Genomic DNA, 21934 nt, shown 5'->3' on the forward strand with positions numbered 1-21934 from the left:
TCTATGTCCTTCTTTGCAAAGTGCTCCTACACAATAATAGTTAATTTATAAAGTTGGTTTAAAAATGGGTTTTTTCACTGTTACTATTTCAAAGCATTCTTTCAGTGACTCATGCTTTTACTGTTCTCTTCGCTTAAGACTCTCAAAACTGATGTCCAAAAAAAACGCCCTTTGATCAGTGTAGATTTCCTGACTAACCCGATCTATTTAATTTAGTTATTTTGACAAAAATACACCTTTTAGAGAGATTTAGTGATGCCTAGTACAACACCAAGATGTGATGCTCTGCAGAAGCTCCTGAGCCACAAGTTTCCCAAGAATTTGATCATTACCCAGCCACTCTCACACATACAGAAACCACTCCAACAGGAAACTTCTTCTCAAACAAGAAAACTACAATACATCAGTTGCACAAAACACTTATCTTTCAGAGATACAATCCAGTGTAGGGGAAAAGGCTATAACAGAAAGTCTGAAAAACATGAATTTCATAACAAAATACCAAGAAATGGCAGAACAAAAGTACTTGTTTTGCTAAAGTAGTCATCTGGGGGTTTTAGTTCTTTATTCCCATTGTTCCTCAGCCTGTAGCACAGATCAGCTATTTTTCAACTGGTACTAATAAATAAAACGTATAAAATACAAGAAAGTTTGCTGAAGCTGAGTAGAAACCTTCAATCTTAATCCAAATATTCAAGTGTTACACCAGAAATGTCACTGACTCTGATCAAAACTTTGCTCAAGGCTTCTTTTTTTTTCTATCTGAAATATGAAATGTTTTAATATTCAATAGACCACAGAAAGTTCAAATGAATTTCTGTTTTTGATTAATCTGTGCTGGATGTTTTTGCAGTATTTCCTCCAGATCCATGATTATTTTAATACTGCTATGTCTTGGAGTTTACACTTTAAAGATCTGCTGCAGGGCTACATTTTCAAAAGGAAAAGGAAATTAAGTTGTTCAAATTTTAAGTACCTATTTTTTGAGCATTATTCTGACTGAAAATCTAATTCCATTCAGCTTTACCAAAATATGGGACTTTTTCAAGACTTTAGTATTCTCAGTTGGTTGGCATAACAAAAATAACTTACATTATATAGTATGGAATGAACTGCGTTAGAAATAAAAATTACTTTGCTCCAACTCAATGCTTCCACCAAATTCAGCACATTATTCAGTTGCAGTCTTTCATAACTATTCAAAGATTATGAATTATTTTATTCTTAATTTCAATAATTGTGCTACACAGCTATCTGAAGTAGATATTACTGGGTCTGCTCTCAAAGCTGTGAAAATTTCATCATTCTTCTCATGGTATCTCTTTACATATGCACCTCAAGAACCCTGACACAATAAAGGTAAAATTTATTAGCTCCTAAGGCAAATTCCCAAATATTCATTGAAATAAAGGTTCTACTGACAACTGAAATTCTCTAACATGATTTATCCATCAGTGGAGATTTACCAAAAAATTGAGATAGACATGGACTACTATTTTAATATGCAATCAATAGCTCTTCGGTTTAAAAGAAACTTAATCATATCACCCATAATAAGTAATATATTTCTATCAAAAATTGAACTATGGTATATGCTCAAAGGTATACTCATAGATGTGAGTATACATGCCAGTCGTTTTATTTATTATGCTCCCATCCATCGCAATGAACTTAGCAAACCAAGTAAAACTTGGAAAAAATAAATCCCTTTATATTGCAGCTTGCCAAGTTCATTCCCTTGCTGCTGTGTTTCCCACGGGACATTCACATCAGCATTTGTAAGATATAAATTGCAGCCCTGTAGCTAGTATTGGCTTTTTCTCTATGACATTTTTATAGGAATTCAAAAGCCACCTTTCTGCTTTGACAAGTAACATGGTACGACATTAATCAAATACATTTTTGAAGCGAAGTACTTTGCTTTCCATCAGTATCAGGCAACGTTCATAGAGTCATCACTAATGTCTCCATTTTAGGAATGTCTCTTGGAGCCTGGACAAAGAAACAATCTCTGCAAAAAACTTCTGTTTTCTCCTGTCCCTACCCTCACATTCATTACATCCAGAGCAACCATTTAACAACACTAATCCATGACCTCATGGGAAGCATTTGTAAGTTCATGTGGAAAAGCTGGAGAGAGTAGATTTTCACCATCCATGATCAAGTAGAAGAATGATAAAAAAATACATTATTCTGAACAATCCTGGACCACTAGCCCAAGATAAAACCTTTGGTATTTATTTCTACAGTAAAGATAATAGTTCCTCACACTGTGCTGTGGATTTTAGGCACTAGAGAACAGAGAAGTACTTTGAAAAGATCAACCTGTAAGTACTAGTGCAATAAATAATAGTGCATGTCCTGGAGTCTGGAGTCTATTCTTCATGTTATTTTAATGTACATTTCAATGTTTTATTTCTTTAGATGAAAACTGATGGTGTCTTACTGTGAACATAGGATGGGTCTTTCATAACTTAGACTTTTGAGTACAGAAGCTCTTTGTAAAGATGAGACTGTAGTTTATTTTTTTTCCTTCTCTACAAAATGCAGAAAAAAATTAGGTTCATACTGTTGCCTAGGAGTATGCAGTGACGTGAATACTACTTTTAGCACCTGTTGCGTCTTTGCTGTTTACATTGTCAGAGTAAGAATAAATAGTATCAAGATGTAAAATCACCCTTGGTGAGAGAACACATATATACAACCATTCAGCTACCTATCCAAACCAGTCCTGGCCTCCTTCCCAGGCCCTGTACAAACCATTTATTTGACTTGTGGTTTCTCCATGTAATTTTTAAGGACTTGTACATATATATTTTATGTAAAATTGCTGATAGCCACCTTTTCTTTCTTAACCACTGACTGCAGACTCAGGAACAGAATATATATATATATATATATATATTTTTTTTTTTTTTTTTTTTTTTCTCTTGGGAAAACAAAGGCAGGATCAGTACAGAAATATAAAGCAAATATATATCCAGTACTAGGCTTACTGTTCGCTAGTGGAAGGCAAAAGTAGACACAACTCTTGTGTTGAGGGCCTGGAGACAATAAAGATTTGTCAAGTCAGCTAAGGAACTGTGCTATCTACATGAAATATGGTCCCAAGGTTGGAAGGGAGGCGGCAAGAAGAGATTTGGGAAAAACATGTCTTGCTCAATCTTCTTACATCCTTAAAAGAGCTAAAATGAATTCATCAACAGATTACAAAAGGAACTAGCTGCCCTCCCCTGCAACAGAAAAAAACCCAACAAAACCCCATAATTCAAAAATTTAAAGTATTTCTTCATAGATAAATATACCCTGTTCAATCTGGCACCTGCAATTAATATGATTCTCCTGCTACCTTACTGTCAGATAAGAAATCAAGGAGAGCAGAAAAGGGTGTTTGTGCTTGGAGTAGCAAATAGGCTGATTATTGCAGTATGCAGATCACTGCTCCTTGATAGCCTGGGAACAGAACTGTTCTCCTCTCCAAAAATACAGGAGAAAGGTAGTGGTAATATAACTGGTGAGAGTTTTTCTTGATGCAAAACAGGATGGATATAAGTAATGTAGAAGGGAAGTCTTAAGTAGCTTATCCCCTTCAAATTTCAGCTTCACTTTGAATAAGGCAGGTTCATACTTAGAAACTAAGAATATACTAGGCTGTTTTAGTCCTCCTTTCTACCATTTCAACTCTATCTGATCCACCATAAAACTGGTTTCCTGTCAATAATCAATATACAAATAAATGCCTGCTGTAGCACTGTTTCCAGCAAATAATGTCCATTGGATGGGAACAGCCTAGCCACATTACAGCCAGTAATCATGCTGCTCTCAAGAAAGAGATGACCACTCTATTTGCCCTGCAGCACACAAACACAGCAGCAAGTCACACCAGTCAGAAAATATCGGAAGAATTTCTTCATCTCAAATTCATTACTCTCCTCTTTTAATGACTTAACAAAGAGTACGCCTCTTGCCATTGTCATTTCTGGAACAACGTTCCTTGGTTTTAAGTAGTGGCTGATGGGATATATTTATATGGGTTTGATTTTTGGGGGTTTTTTTGTTTGTTTGGGGTTTTTTTATTTATTGTAAAGAAAATGATAGCTTACTAGTTTAGGTGAGTTTATTAAAAATATCTATATATTCAACTTTAAAACTGTCTTCCTCTCTTACTTATAGTATTGAGTTTTCCCTCACATATTATACAGTCTAGAAATGACTGTCACTCAGGGAAAGGAAGCAACAAGGTTTTACTACTGCTAATACACTTTACCTTTCAGCAATTTTTCCTTCTCACATGTTTAAAATTATCATTTAGCTTGTGTTATGAAAGATGTCCTTGCTAGTTAGTGTTTTCTTGTTTTTAGCAAGTAAGCTAACAAAGGTAGACAAGTTCTTCAAACAAGAACATGTGCACAAAGAAAATAGAGGAAAAGTACAGCCCTGAGCAGAGGTTTTTAAGATGAAGCCCCCACAAGCAACTCTTGTCACATACATAGCAAATACAAACGTGTAATGCTTTAGTGATGCCTAAATCTGATGTACTCTAAACTTAGTAAAGATGATGACCACCAAACCAAGCGTATCAGTGAAGGCAAATCATCCAGAAGAGGTAGAAGTTGCTCTGCTGCTTCATGTTGCAGAGCTCATTCAGTAATTTTAACATGGAAGCATTTTATACTAATTACTATTTGAACATGTTGGAACAGTTAGTTCCCTGCTAAGGACCCTACAATCAGCATTTCTGATGTGACAATTTAACTGAATAATTAAGATTTTCTATGTTGATCATGTTCAGAGGTTGCTCAATAAAGCCCCTGACTTGTTATTCTCTGAGTTTGCCCAGCTGAAAGTGCATCTTCAAAAGGATGCTTCACAAATCACAACCGAACCAGAGACACCAGAGTTTCTCACCTTGCAGCACACTTTGAGGCTCTCAAACTTCATTTTGATATGAAGTGGAAACCCAACATCAAACACCAAAGCTTTGCACGAACTGAAAAATTAAAAATATTTTCGCTTAATGCTATCAAAATGTGTGATTCAACAGGGACAAAACCTTTTTCTTAGCGAAAAACAAACAGAATTTTTCATCTTCATCTTTCTGACTCATATGACAGCTTCTAACGGGAGTACAATAATAAAACAATAAAAAAACACTCAGTCACAAGACCAAAGGACAGAGCCATAGGATCTTCTACATGGAGTACTCACGGACATTCAATTGATAGTTTTAGACACAAGAGATAAAATAAGAAGAGAATAATGGGCAATTTTTTATGCCTATTTCTCTTAAGGTGTTAGCTTGTCAATCATTATGAGAATAAGTAAAAACTTTTTTATTCTACTGTATATCTTAATAACTTGCCACTTCCATTTTAACCTCAACTAAATTCAAAGTCATCCTTGCTGTGCAATATAAAAACTATAATGATAGCAGTGATAGCTCTCCTTATCTCATACCATGCCTCTCTCTTGTTGATGAGTCATCACTCCTCTTACCATGTAGTAAAGAAAACAGATGAGCCTTGAAAAGCTAACACTTCTTGCAATTTTATATAGCAAATACCATTTGGAAAATGTATTAGTAAAATCACAGCTCCTGTAACTACTATACTAGTTTCCTGACAGTGAGTTATATACAGTAGGAATGAAAACGTTTGGGAAGTATCTGGAATTTAGCTTCTAAAAGATGTTTTCTTTGAAAAAAAGAGTAAGAGTAAGCTTACTATTTTGGAAGTTTTGAATCATGTCCTTTTAAGCTTTAATTTCCAATCTATTTTTTAATTCTGGTGCTATGCTTACAAGCAATTTCTCTTTATTGGATGATAAATCAAAGGGAATATTATAAAGCCATTCTCTGTCTTAGTTGCAATGCGGAAATCCAAAGTAACTCCATTACGGTCACTAAAAACATTTCAAAAGTTTCAAATCAACACAGTTTCAAGAAGTGATTGAAAAAGATATTAAAATATGGCTCAAATTCTTCTCAGCTATGACATATGTTGAGACTTTCAGAAAACAAATGGCAAGTTAAAGGTGCTTAAGAAACTCAAAATCTATTTCTTTACTCTTTCTAAGGTCAGTATGCATGCAAAATTGTGGTGAAACCATAACCACCTAGAGCTATCTACTTCTAACATAAAACTTCTCCATACAATAATGTACATTTTTATACTCATCTGCACCTTTGCTACCTGACAGGTGATAGGGATGTGCAAAAAAAGGCTCCAACTCTTCATATTGTCTAAGAAGCTGTTCTGATTGTCTCTCAAGCACCTTCCTGGGCTGTGCAAACTAAAGCAACCAAGCTCTAAACTAAGCATGATCACACTCTATAAAGAAGAAACATTCAGACTATTCTGACGTAGAACACATTTGTTTTACGAGAGGCATTAGCAACGCAATGATATTCCCTCCTTCAAAAACGCTTTGTTTGATGTATGATTGATGCCTTCACAAGGAAAAGTAGATGAATGCTGATAATTAAAGTAACGTGTGTAAAAACCAGGAGAAGCTGTACTCCCTCCTCTCTGTGAGCAGGGAAGCTGAGGGAGGACAGGTCTTTGGGGTGCCAGACAGGGAGTGTCTTAGATGCCAGTTAGATAACTATGCTGTAAACAAAGCAAAAAGAAAGACAAGTGGGCATGTACAAATAAGTGGGATGAGGTTATTGAGGGACATATTATTTGAAGGACCTGCTGTAGTCTTGGGTTTGACTGATGTGGTCACCTGCATCAAAGCTGGTTACCTGTATTTGGCACAAGGGAAAGGATTTGACAGAAGAATGATCACTGCCTAAAAAAGCTTTTCAGCAAGGGAAACAACAGTGCTCAGGTTTTTTTTTTTAGAAGTTGCACTACTAAAGTGAGTGCAATTTCCTAAAGATATAAAACTTACAAAGTGCCCTGCAAAGAATTACAGAAAATTATTTAATTGATTAAAAATTTGTACAATAGCATATGGAAGAACTCCAGCATATGGAAGAACTCCAGTCCCTCAGTATTACTATGATGAAGTGAGTACACAGTTTGCTTTATAGCTGTGGTAATGGTCAGAGAGGCCAAATGAAAAGACTGCTGCCACAAAGAGAGAATAGCTAAGCCAATGATGAAAATCCAAGAGACTTAATTTTAAGCCCCACTTATGAGCCATAGGTTATGCTAGTATGCCTTTGGCAACACCACAACAGGGGTTTTGGGCTTTACTTTTTGGCAGGCTGGGCGGGCTGGTGCATTTACAAGAGGAATACTATACTCATACTATACTCAAAATATTTAAAAAAAAAATAATTAAAGACCGAGAGGGAAATTTTCATGTTGCTTCAAATGGAAAGATTCAGCCTTAATAACATTGATTGTTAGGTTGCTGAACTATCTATTGCAAGTGCTTCTTTAATAATGAATGACCCATGGACTATTTATTCATAAAAGCCATGCAAGATACAGGAAACATACAGATAAAGGTCAGTGTTTAACATGATGAATTCAGGCAGGACTTCCAAGTATATCAGGCTTGTTCTTGATCTTATTTCGTATAAAAATTCTTCATATCATTTGCATTGATGGCTGGGTATAAGTTAAATGGGTTTTCTTGCTTTTTTAAATTAATGTTAACATTCATTTTGTCAGGTTTTTCTTTTTTTGCTGCTATTTAAGCAGGTGAGAGGGAATATAAACTGAACAATTGAGCAATGAAAAGAGTTCAACTTCAGGCTTTCTCTCTGGTTTTGTTGCACTATAACCATATATTACCCTGAGTACCTGCCAGAAAAAAAAGGTCATGAAAAAATATAGCGTGTATATAATACTGATCACTCTTTTCCAGGACTTCAATTCATATCATGTCCTTTACATTTTTTGAAATGCTAATTACACCCAGTCTGCTGTATTATACAGAAGTTGCTTTGGGAAAACAGGATTATTTTGGAGTTACAAATGGTCATTAAAGGACAATTTGAGTGATTCAGTGCTAGGGTTGATACTGTTAATAAACACCCTCAGCTGGAAACTGTAGAGAAGAACCTTGCAGATAAAGAGTAAACACCTTTGGAAATCCAAGGCAACAGCTCACTCCTAATGGGTACATCCACACTTTGCTAGATTTCAGACAATTAACTGGGCCTCTACTGCAGCCACAGAGGGAGTCTGTTTTGTACGAGGGCACCCAGTGCAGCGCTGGCCGAGAGCACTTTGAGGACTCCAAGCCCCACTCTTCAGTCAGCAGCAGCTCCATCAAACCCACATGTGGGCACCCAGCTCCAGGCTGCAGCAGGAGCAGGCACAGGATTTTTCATCCCCTCCTGCAGAACAGCACCCCAGGGCCCTGATGACAGGGATGGGGGGCATTTTTCTTGTTTTTCTCTGACCTTGCTGGGTGCTGCTTCATTTGTAGCCTGTTAATAGTTTCAGACTCCTCAGCCATAATCATAAAAACCAGGCTACTGTTTCATAGACACATACTTCATGCACTGGTGTTGTGCTATACATTCAGTTCAGTGATTTAGTTAGATTCTGAGTGAAGAAAAATTGAATCAAATGTGCATGATTTGACTCAAGTTTTTCTTCCTGAAAAAGATATTTAGGTGTTGGTTTTGTGCACACAAATCTTTCAAATGAATCTATTTCTTTTATTGGCACTAAAGTCGCAGGGTTCACTTACCAACAGAAAAATCTCATTTTGGAAATAGTATTACTCAGCAAAAAAAAAAAAAAAAAGCATTTTGGATTTGAGGAAGAATTTTTTACATTGTTTCTTTTATTCTTCTTTCTTACCAAGTCAATACTAATCACAGATGAAAAACACATTTTATTTTTTTAACTATGTCAGCCAGAGGAACTTTTTACTTTCCAAAATAATGGTAGAAAAGATAGTTTCAAAAGATTTCCAATAGTGATACAAATCTTCATTAGATCTGAGACCCAGGGCTATAATCTCCTTCTTATTTGACAGATCTGTTGATTTGAGAAGAGTTTCAGCTGACTGAGGACACCTACTGCAAATGTTACAGCTAATATATTCCATTTTTCTTTTTGCCAGGTATTGTGCCTGTTTATATGCTTGCTGAAGCTAATGCAAAACTTAAAACTCTTGCTTTTAATCTGTGCAATGTCCCTGTTTCTTTCTGTTTGCTATTTTTCTGTAAATAAAATTTTCTCTTTGGATAACCCATTATAAAATACAACATTTAAACTGATAACTCCCTTGTTAAGGCACAAATGAAATGTAATTTTTTTAAAGCAAATAATTATCTGTACCTGTAAGTGGTGTCTTGGACAGAAGGTAATAAATTACTATTCATGAATTTATATTTTATCTATTTCTATTATTTCTGAACTTCTAGATCTCTCACTAAACCTATCTGCACATCAGGATTCCATTTTTGAGTACAGATAGTACAGATCATTTCTATTTTGGCTTGACTAGTAATAAACTGAGCACAGATCTTCAGCAGATATTGATGTCTAAGTTTGATGGAGTGGCCTGAATATCCAGGCTGTAGAGAAGTGCCAGAAGAACATTTCAAATACACTGAATTTGAGATTTTTATCTCATCTATTATAACAAAGAATCCAAAACTATTTGACACAAACCCCTTAAAGTGGGAGCTACTTCTCAGATGAACAATTATTACTTGATCTAAAATAGATGTAATATACAGAAGAACTAAACTGAGATTTCACTCTCTAACCTCAATATTTATTTTGCTTTCTGTACTGTTTGAAAACAAATAAAAATTGGAAGGTTTTTTTTTAATTTTCAGCTATCAAGAAGTGAGTTTTCAATTGAAACCAATTATGACATTACATTTTAAGACACCAGTACATGTGCAATGGAGATACTTAATTTTTACAAAATAGTGAGATTGCCACAGAGAATAAAGACAATGTCTACAGACACCTTGTCCTGGGTAGCCATAATTCAAATAGGCTTTTATAGAACATGAACGCCCTTCAAAACTCACATCTTTCAAAAGTTTAGACACACTTTCCATATAAAATTCTGCTGCTTCTACAAGAAGTAATGACTCATTCCACATTTAATAATTAATGTACACTGAGGAAGTCTTTTCCTATTTTCTGACACCTACATGAATAATCACTGCTCCCAAACAATCCAAACAGATAATGTTTCCAAAAACAATGCAATGCTTTTGATCAAAAAGTATAAGTCTTGCAGCACTTTGGAACCTTTAAACTGGCAGTATCTGGTAATGCCATTCCTTCTCTCATTAAGAAGATTTGATGGTGCCTTCCCTCTTCCCAATGCACTTCCTGTTCAGAAGTCTGTTTAAACTCTTCGCTGTAACTGAGAGCTCACAGGTCTCTTTCTTCTTGCTAAAATCAAGTGTCCTCCATTTCTCTATTAGGACTTTTCAATTAGGACACTAGTTTAAATTTGTTACTCTACCAATTTATTTTGGTTCTACTAAAATACATTTCAAAAGACTATTTCATGTTCAATTTATTCTCGGTTTTAGTATTTCACTGAAAATTATTTCCTTCTAGCCTCCTACAATAGCCTAGCTTTCATAGCCTATTAATTGCTCTGTAAGGTCTTCCTCTGCCTAATACACAATTCCATTTTAACATAGCTGTGTCCATATAAATTTGTTCAAATGCTTTTTTAAATTTTGCATCCCATCATTAATGATTAGAAATAAAAGGTTTAAGAATAATCAAAAGTGTAATTATATCAGACTAAAACCAAAACTAACCAGGTGACTGGATTAAACAGGGTATATCATCTCTTAGAATAATAGGAGGATAGTTCTACTAATTGTGACTAAATTACAGAGGTCATTTAATTCATTTAAGAGGTAATTTATAATTAGTGTCCTAGATCTCAGCGACATCACATGAAATTAAACAATACATTAGACCATCCAATTCATGTGTACTTTACCTTTCTGCTGGTGTGACAGAGCTCAGGACAACCCCTGCTGAATTGTACCTGCTCAATACACTGGAGCTGTGTTCCCTGTCCCTTGCATTGCTGTCCAAAGGAGTTATGACCAACACATGGAGAGAGATGGACGACCCACTTGTTTGGGGGTGATTGTTTTTTCTTCTTAAACATGAAGAAATGCATTTTTAAGACAGAGTAAAAAAAGCGAGACAAGTTGCATTCTTCTATTTACTTTCAGCAACTGTCCTAGAACAGTAAATTGCTACTATGACCAGTTTTCCATTAATTTTCTGGAAAATAGACTCAATTACTGGCCTTTAAATGGTCTAGAGTTTGGAGACATCATGCTGCTGTGAGCTCCCTTGTAAGCATGGCACAAAATTAAGATTAGCCTCATAAATCCTGCTTGAGCAACAAGATGTTCTTCAACACAACCATATTTTCTACCTACTTCCAATCTAGAGCAACCAACCCATCACTCACGCAAAACAGATGGGGTCCCTCTACAAATGCTGACCATGGTAATCATGTCTTCATGGCTTGACATTTTAGTACTCATGATAAATTTTTCAGATGATATATCAACAGTCTGAAAAGATTTAAGTAACATGCAAGGCCGAAATATTTCTGTAAAACTGTATTCGACCTCAGGCACAAAAGCCAAGGAGATGAGTCACTCCACCTCCACCTTTCATTAAGACAGATTCTGATTTGTTCTATTGAACAGATGCTTTTGTAAGTACGAAAGGGCTTGATAAATTTTTTTAAAAAAACACCCACTTCTAGAACTCAGGTACTAGGAACACAAAAATACTACTACTCGGAAAATAAGTGAATAGAGAACAAAAAAAGTCTATTTTTCTCTAAAGAGTATGGAAGAAAAGAGAATTCAACTTGATTACTGATTAAAGCAACTAGAAAAACAAGGAGATGGTAAAAATGTGGGAAGAAAAGCAGAAGGTAGAATTTATGGGATCAAACCATTAATGGGCAGGTTTGGCTCAAAGCCTTTTCTCTATTCGCAACACATTGCCTGGTCCAGAGGTACAGCTCTGAAAACAGCTGAGCATTTTACTGTATACTTATTAAGATCTGCAAGCTTCTCTCCATAATAAGTAAGTCCAGAACTTACAAGGAAATGGTCTTGATGAAAAGCAAAAACATTGGACACATAGACCTATAGACTCAGTTCTACAAGGCTTTAAACTACTTCTACATTTTAGTTGTCTCACATTTTGTATAAAATCTCAAAAGGCAAGAATTCTGGTATCAGACAAGCACATAGGTGCTGGAATCCATGAAAACCTTACATGCACATATTATGGTAATTGCCTCTGAAGAAAAAAGATGCAAAGAAGTCCCATGTGTCTCCTTGTACACTCAAACACTACCAGGCCTTTAACTAAAAAATATTATCTTACAAAATGCTTCCTTGGGGATGGGAGTTTCATACTAATTTCCCTGTCCTTTTTTTTTTCTTTTTTTTTTCTTTTTTTTTTCTTTTTTTTTTTTTTAATATTCTCAAAGCTTTCTAATTAGTTTGGTTTCACTAGCCAAGTTTCAGCAATGATTATGTCCTCCTTTCTACCAACAAGTCATTCTTTTGTGCCATCTACCTGGATTCTGGAAGATTCCTGGGTTTCTACTCTGTTCCTCAGACACCAAACTCACCAGCCAGCTCCTTCTGACGTTCTGACAATCACTGCAACAGCTCTGCCTATTTCCCACTGTGGTCTAACCTTTGCTACAGAGAGCTCTGCAGGGAAGCAGCACCTACTCCAGTGATCTTCCCTAGAAGAGGAAACGAGTAAACCAAGAATACCCCCACTGAGGTTTTCCATCCTTTAGGTAAAAAGACACAGATGCTGTGTGGCAAGGCACACAGCAGGAACACCAGGCATTGTGCTTCCAAAGCTGCCAACATCCTCTAGCCTCAGGGATTGCTTAGTCTGTGGGGTTGGGATAAGATAAAACATGGTAATTACAGCCAGCTTATGTGCTGATTTTGTAGCATCAAGGCTTACTCTCCAACTGCATAGGCTAGAAAGAAGGTTTTTAAACAATAAAAATTATTAACCTTTATTAGGAAGCTCAGGAGCATAATAGGCTTTGTCAAATATGTGGAGCTTTGTAAGCAACTCTCATCACACATGTGAGCACTCTTATTTCCTGTTTTCACATTGTTCATGATGTTGTAATTCCATTTAAAATTATTTTGATGATTTGTGGAAAATTGATTACTATCAATGGACCCTTTATTTGCATAGTGATAGACTGTTAGTCACAGTACACTTCATGAAATTACCTTTACTTCCCACGAGGGTGACTTTCTAATTTAATGTATGTCACTTTTTTCAGGAACACAGCTGACAGAAAATAGCAGCAGAACTTCTTCAGCACCATGCAAAACTAGCCTATAGATAACTTCAGCAACAACAGAAATATAAACAATTACAATTACTACAATTTATTCCTTGCTTTCTTTTGCACAGACAAGTCTGCAATCTTCTGAAGAAAGTGCAATGACAACATCTTTTTCCTCATAGCTGGCACCAGCAGAATGAGGAGCTAAATCACAAGTAATCTTGTAAACCCCGCTAACTTGATTTCTTGCTTAAGGGGCATACTCTCCAGGGAATGATTTTACTTAGTTAGATTATTTTAACTGCTGGCCAACTATATGTATGTGCCTGTAAAAATGGAAGATTGAAATCTGCAAATACAGAACCGCTTTCTTTTTGCATAAAGTTCATTTAAATATTTCAAATTACTTTGAAACAATAGATTTAAAGACAATAAGATAGAAAATTATCTACTAAAAAAGTAAAACTGAAGTAGAAAAAAATTCTGTTGCTTGAAAAGTCCCAAAAGGAGTCAATGTTAGACATCATTTTAAAGGGAAAGGGGACTACTATTCCAGACACATATGTATCATCCTAAAAAGAAAAGAAAATTTGCTTACAATGCATTACACCTAGCAGGAAGCCTGTAAAAAATATGTTATTTGTCTCTGTACCAGAAATACTTATCGCATGTCTACACTGCTTGCTAAATTATAGTTAATAATCATCACACAACCAAAAACATGCCACCGGACAATAGGGTACAATGCTGCATAAATCTGAAAATTAGATATTTTTCAGCATGTATTCCAAAATATAATTGCATCAATAATTATTGTCTCTGTTCATAAAACAATTACAGTACCTGCTTAACTACAGCATTGCATGCAGAAATTCCCTGTAACTACTTTATTCCATTCTAATTGACAATATATTCAGGAGCCAAACCTGCTAACACATATTCCCAGCTTTAGAAGTACACTGCACTTTAGACTTATGCTGTACTCTACCAACTGACATTTACAAATCCCATGTACCATTGCAAAGTTTTGATTTTTGGCAAGACAATGGATACTTTTTGGGACTCAAGGGTACTGACCTTAGAGGAACCAGATTGGTTTTCTTTTCCTTTATCCAAATGGAAGTTCATTTCTGAAATAGTATCCAGAGACTACTTAACAAGAGTACCGTGAATTTCCCCAAGAGTATCACAATTTCACATTGTGGCAACATTACTAATGCTGAAAAAGGATTTCATGATGGGACTTCACTTGTCTTCAGCTACACACTTCCTTTCCCCGTTCTTAACATGAGCTGCAAATTTCCCTCCTGTCTCAAAAAACTGGAGACGGCAGACACAGTACAAATCCTTTCTTCTGAGAAAGCACTTCTGCCTCTCGCAAATTGCTCTGTGTAAAAATTCCAATGTGATTTCAGCAGCTTTGCAGCAATAGAAATACCTCTAAAACTGGCGGAGTTGAATAGTTTACTTTGCTCTGTTTCCTAATTAAAACAATTACTTAAAATACACATCCCCAACAAATTCTCACTGACACTTATTCCACTAGCTCCAATTATTGCTATGCAGCATCAGTAATATTTCTTTTTAAGATATTTCCAAGAGACACTAAGGAAGGAAAACCATTTTCACAGAACTCATGGATGTATTTCTGTTCATTCACTCTTCTTTAGACATAATCTAGTCTTTTCTTCCTACAGGGCTTTGTGCACATAACAGATTTTAGTTAAGCTACCACCACTACAGATGCTGCTTATATCAGCTTAAGAGGGTTTCTGTTAAGCTGATATATTATGCACTGCCTCCATGGGCAGATACAAATGGCATAAATATGTGTAATACTTATGTTTGTATGTCTGTGTTGGATGGGGCTATTTTATCTGCTTTTTCAAAGTACTGTTTGCCAATGGAAAAGCAGCACAACATAATTATTAACCAGTTTTAACGGAAAAAAATGGCACACTATTGAAATTGAAGCTGTGATAGATTGTGGAATTCCTGATAATTTCAGATCTATGTGAGGCTGAGGCTCCCTTTTCACCGCATATTTTTCATGAATGTTTAACAATCAGAGTCCAGAGACTGAGTGCCAAGGGTGGCAAACTAGGTACATTTTTGACTTAGCTGAATGCAGTAGGTTTTCCCATACTCCTCTTAAAAGTTCTCACACTTCAAAGCTGCAATCCTGTCCCACCTAAAACAGTGGCAAAATATTACACACAAGGAGATTAGAAAGAAGGCGCAGCAAAGGGAGGGAAGTATTTTCATTACGAAACAACATAGTAGGAAATGGTAGCAAAAGAATTTTGATCGCTGATCAACAAGGCCCAGAGCTAATTCTCTGGAAACAGGAGTTTGGGAGGAAGCATGCATCTGGGAAATGAGATCATCTAATTCAAGCTGTGCATGCATTTCATGTGGACGAACCTCAAAGATGAATGTTCCTAGCAATTTTCCATCTCACAACAAATGAATAGCTATAAAGGTATTTTTTTCCCATCATAGCAGGACTTCTATACCTATTTCTTTTGCAAATGTCTGTGAAAATAATCTTTTCATATTTATGGGAACAGAAACTTATGATAATTGTTTTGCACACAGATTACTTTAAAAGACCTTTTTCAATGGGTTTTCAGTATATTTCAGTTTCCTAGGACAATTGTGCAAAATTGCCTTGGACTTTTTTCACTTCATTTCCTTCTTTTTACTAATGCTCCCAATGGCAATTGCCACTGAGTCGAAAAGTAAGCATAAGAATAAAACTTTTTGTTATGTTGTTCGGTTAAGAAGAAGCAATAACCTTTAAATTAGTACTTGTTCTGTTTAAAATAACTTCACATTTTGAAAAGCTTTTTATTCCCATAGTAATTTAATAAAGGTCTGATATTAACACATTCCTTAAAATGAAAATGGAGAGCACAATCATCTTGGAACAGGCTCACCAGATAAGTTGTGGCTGCCCATCCCTGGAAGTGCTCAAGATCAGGCTTGATGGGGCCCTGAGCAACTGGATCTAGTGGCTGATATCCCTGCCCATAGCAGAGAGACTGGAACTAGATAATCTTTAAGATATCTTCCAACCCAAGCAATTTTATTATTCTGTTCTTAAAGATAGTGGAAAGAGTTCTTCATTTCTTTCTGCAGAGCATTCATCTTACTTCATCCCAGCCCACCACAGATTGTTCATTCTTCACTCCCCAATGGCAAAGCTATCACAAATCTGGTTTTCCATAAGACACAAAAGTTCTGTCAAGTTTTAAGCAGCTTAAAATCACCCTTAATTACCATCCCAGTCACAAGGCCAAGACAGGCAAAGAAACAGGAGGTAAAGGGATGAAGACGGCACTCAAATATCCACTATGATTTTCTGTAAAGCATACAAATCATCACTCAGTAATCACTTAATGTGATTAATTGTGTCAATACTTGGAAATGACTGTGTGTCCAATCTTATGGCTCCACTCTCTAGTCTAGATTGACTCTGAGTCAATCTCTTCTACTCATGACTCTAAAAATCATGAGCAAAAAATATCCACTTCCAAAAGATCATGAACATCTGAATGCAAATCAGTCACTGATAAAACGACAAATGCAAGAGACTGGTGGTATAACTTCAAACAATCTATTAATTTGGGAACTGAGGTTTAATAACTTTTTGTTATCAAAATTCTGCTTTGAAAAGTGAAACTGTAAAGATGGCAAGTCCCTGCTCCAGTCTGCCATCTGAGAGGGCACAGGAGAGGGAATGATCCAGCTTCTGTCCTTCAGGAACTGACAGCAAGTTTTCATCAAAGCATTTCACTGTGAGTGGAACCTTGTCAAGGCAGTGAGCTTGCAGTTTTAACACTGAAGGCTCAGTTAGCAAATAGGCTCATTTGACATAAAGAAATCAGCAATGATTCTAACACTAAATTATACCTTAGGACATGGCAAGAAAAGAGAGATGAAGAAATGGATAGAACAAGAAAGTAGGAACCTGTCATCAACCCAGCATGGGAGACACTGGTTAAAAACAAGGTCTATAAAATTCAAGACTTGGGAGATAGGAATCCTAGATTCTCCAAAATGGTTTATTTACTCTGAAAAATCTCTCAAAAATAGAAATTCCAAAATCTTTTTATTTACCTATAATGCAATGTTACTTTGCTCCAAAGGCAGCAGATGATCAAAGTGTCATGAGTTGTGACTTTTGCTTCTTGTCAAACCAAGTAGCAGAGCCTTCTATTTCATTTTGTGTTTCACGTTGGTAATCTCCAGTAGTGAAGTGGATAAACCAATCAACTAATTTCACATGCAGCACTGAGAAGTCATCAGAGTTTAACAACTCATTACTCAACTGGAAAAGATCAAAACTACTGACAGATGAAACTCTCTTTCCTGTTATTAGTCCCCTGAGTCATCCAATTCTCACTGTACCGATCTTCATTTTTTGCTGCCTGCCTCTGTATAACAAGGAATACTGTTGCAGGTAGCCCCTGTGACTCATTTCTTGGGCTCACCCACCTGTGATTTGTGAGTATGATGAGATATAACACTGCTTTCCTCTGGAGTCTCTCACTACATCTGTCCAGGCTACTAAGACTGCCAGACTGCTTCTAAGTTGGAATTTTTTTATGTTCAAACACATAAATTCTTTAATTTTTTACCAAGTATACTGTTACTGGTAATTAATCATTATATTATTACATTTGCTAATCAAAATGCAATATCTCACTATTTTCATGATTTCCCAGGTAAAAGAGAAATAAGCATTTTCTGAGATCAGGAAAAACATTTAACAAAAATTACATCTGATGGCAATAATCTTTCTAAAAAACAGGGAAACACAATGTTTATACGGAAAAGATACTATATCAGCTTCCCCTACAGGAATGAGAAAAAAACTAAAGACTTCACATGGATCGTATTTTCCAGTGAAAACTTAATTAATGTTTTCATTTTCTCTGTAACACTGGAAATGTTAAAAACACACCTTTCTACTGATCTCCTTCTCCTATTTCTGTCGGTTCAAGCTGTGACTATATTCCAAAATCATTGAGCCATGCATCAGAAACACCCAGTAATAATTAGTATGAGCATGATTTTGTCTAACACTTTTTATTCTTCCTCTGTGTGTATTCTTGAACTGAACTTATATTTCTCATAGTTCTCCCTGCTCCTTCAATAAAAATGCTCATGTTCCACACTCAAGCTTACACACACACGCCTGTGGAGAAAGGCACATTCTCCACAGGTTTTATTCATCAAGTTTACCCAAGTATTGCATACTTTAAAGTCCTATGAAGAATCACACTGATATTCCATAATGACCACAAGACGTCACTACATCTTCTTAATGAAATATTCATGTTCTGATTAGCTTATGAAGCTTTCAGCATTAATACTGGGTAAACCACACACACCACCTCACAAAGGCTTCCAAAACATACCCTCAACTATTGCTTTGTCAGTAAACTCTGAATGATTCTTTCTGCTTCAAAGTGAACAGCAAAGCTTTGGCATTTTCTTATATCCCTCCTTAACAAAAATTAAAAATATATTTTAGAGCTTCTTCTAACCTCTATGATTCATTTGTCAGACTCTCTAAATCCATCATTTCAAACAAGTTTTTTCTATCCATTTCTAGGTCTAAAGATGAACCATGGACCAGGAAAACCATCTCCTCTTTATGCCTAATACTTTAATCCATATTAATAAAGAATGCACATGACAACCTTCATGCTATTATTATTGCTGACCAGCAAGATGTCTACATACATATGCTTCTTCACTTCTCCAAAACATTTCAAAAGCATGAAGACAACAACAGTAAATCCTTCTTTTGTTCATCAAAATGCATAATAACATAAAAGGAGCAAAGTCCCCTGCCTACTTTTTTCGTTAGAGCCTTAAAAGTTTCAAATTTTTATTTCGCCTTTATGAATGTATGGAATATATGCAACATAAAGCAAAATGATTCCTCATATTTTCAAAATTTCAAAAAGTGGAATCATCTTTAATTTAGGACTATGTTTTTCTGAAGCACAAAAGTCTGTATAGTGTATAGGGAAATATCTGCATTTTCAAGTGTTTCCCTCTGTTGATATTTCACTTGTGAAAACATTTCAGGAATGACTCAGTAAATGAGATAGCATGATTACATCATCCTATTTATTACCATCACAACATTCTGTTAAATTCAAATACCACCCCTCAGGCTGATTTTGCTAATGCAGTCATCTTTAGAGATGGTCAGTAATTCAGCAATAAAAAGTGACTGCTCTTTCAACTAGTTTCTCACTTGTTGTTTTTAGAAGCAAAGCCATGTAATAAAAGTACATTTAAAAAATTATATAACAACATAATTACAACTATATTACATAGGACCCTATTCCTACAGACAATTTATGGATATTCTTAGGTTTTATGAGTTGTTTAAAGGACTTGTAGCGTCTTTCCTAAGTGCTTGCAGGAACATGATTTCAGTGTAGTAGAGTTACCTGTTTTGCTTCTTCTCATAAAAATAAAATTTTAAAAAAAATTGCAAAGCTCTAGCATTTATGGGACATAATCCAGGAGAAATGGACGTGTCCAAGACATCATTTATGCACAGACACACACACGCACATATATAAAAAAAAATATATGAGTATATAAGTATATATATTTTAACTGAAGAGCATGTACTTTGATGCTTTTGTGGCTATTGACAGTACAATAACTTTTTGTTAAATATATTTGCATTATTGTCATCATGATCCTTAGACAATACTCCCATGTTTCCGCGCAATCAACACTTCCGAGTTCAAGCTGATATTTGTTTGCTACATATACATAAACTCCTAGCACATTGAATGAACTTAGTGACTTACGACATAGACTTGAAGTTTTCAGGTTCCATTCAGGATAGAGAACAGACAGGGAAGTAGGTTAATTGAACTAAAATGACACTTATGCTGTTCTGGTGGGAGTTTTAGTCATGTGTAGCCAAAGTTACTGGTACTCCCTGGTATTTGAGAGAGAAAATCAGAAAAGAGGCAAAAAATGAACTGTCCTATGATTTTGTATTTCCCTCTGAATCTAATAAAGATAACACATTGATAGAAAAGTTGGGACATCAGTAATCACTATGTATAGCTGTATATATATTCAAACTCAACATTAAAAAATGCGATGTCTATTCCAGGAGGGGAAAAAAAAAAAAAAAAAAAAAAAAAAAAAAAAAAAAAAAAAAAAACCACACCATTTTGGTCACTATTTTGAAACTCCTAGTACACAAGTTAAGGCAGAGATTAACAATTAATATTAATTTTTTTTGTGAAAGTTTCTAAAACCAGGAAGCAGTTTTGCTTGCTCTTAAGACTCTATCCTTCTTTATGACAGGATTATTCACTAGCAGAAACATTCCAAAGATTGAAAATTAAAATATAAGATTCTTCTTGGTATTCTGAACAGCAGAAACTTGTATAAATACTTTCTGTACAAGGATACACTCTTACAGATTATGGAAAAATTAGGTTAAACAATGGCATCTATTTCAAAGAAACTCAATATTCACTGGAGTATATAGCCACATACATAAATGCATAAATTTTCATAAAATTATGTAAACAACAGAATAATTATATGCTAATTAATAAATAAATAGACAGATTTTTGTGCCTATGACTGTACTGTCCTGGACCAGCTATAAAGTTTACAGCTGTCTTGAAAATCACCACAAAGATCTCAGCCTTAGTTTCTCAAGCACAGGCACCGAGCTGCAGAAGCAGATCATGAACATTGTAATAAATGTCACAGCACCTAATCAGCATCAGCTGCAGAGTGTGGTGATGATTTTTCTTTTGTTCTGCTGCTATGAAATTTCTTATCTTCATGTACTGGCCAATACACAACACTCATACTTGCTATGGAAGCTGGCTAAAAAACAGACCTGCCCTGCCATAAAAATATTGTAATTTTGAGATAATTAATTTTTTGTAGTAAATTAAGTATTCCCTTCACCTAATTTTCAGGACAAAAACATCTCTGTGTAAACCCACTCCAATCTGAGAGAAACATCAAAAACTTGTATAATTAAACTATTCAAAGAATAAAGAATGTATCCTCCACATCAGATGACTGTGAATTCTCAAGAGTACTTATTTAAAAGTGTTTCCCACTAGACCATCCCCGTACACAAGGCAGAGTGAAAACTTTAAAATAGTATGAAATTCACTTTGACTCTTACCAGAAAAGACACTGGGAATCTTGGAAAGAAAACTTTTCACTGTACGAATAGGAATCCCATTTTTCTCATCTTGCATGCGGGCTATGACATCTTCCATCTGAATAGAGAAATAAAAAAAAAAAATTATATTTAAAGAAAGAAAGAAAGGAAGAATAAATAAATAAATCCAGAATTTTTTCCTAAAATTAATCTCAAAGAAATCCTAGATCAATCTCTCAGAATGAAAGGTCCCCTCTTTCTATTTCTTTACCTAATTTATATTCCATAATTTTATTGAACAGGCTAAAACCGCAAGTAATTTATGCATGGAAAACAGTAAAAAAATATGTATTCAAGGGCTCTTGAGAAAGAAGTAACAATGCAGAACAACTTAGTTAAAGTTAGATTTAGTTAAACTACCTTAAAACCACTCATGTCAAAAACCATTGTTGGATATTAAACTTCATGTTTTGATTGTTTTAA

At 35.3% G+C, this 21934-nt stretch overlaps 1 protein-coding gene across 8 annotated transcripts in view; it reads right to left on the reverse strand.

Moving 5' to 3' along the window:
• RGS7 (regulator of G protein signaling 7) overlaps positions 1–21934 on the reverse strand; it is a 257025-nt gene that overhangs the window by 110526 nt on the left and 124565 nt on the right. For all 8 annotated transcript variants that reach the window (XM_066178862.1, XM_066178861.1, XM_066178857.1 and 5 more), the window contains one exon: positions 21473–21569. In XM_066178862.1, coding sequence (XP_066034959.1) covers positions 21473–21569 — 97 coding nt within the window. The remainder of the gene's footprint in view (positions 1–21472; positions 21570–21934) is intronic.

This window comes from Chamaea fasciata, unplaced genomic scaffold, assembly GCF_029207755.1.
Source record: "Chamaea fasciata isolate MVZ Bird 193981 ecotype frontalis unplaced genomic scaffold, bChaFas1.0.hap1 SCAF_3, whole genome shotgun sequence".
NCBI lineage: Eukaryota > Metazoa > Chordata > Aves > Passeriformes > Sylviidae > Chamaea > Chamaea fasciata.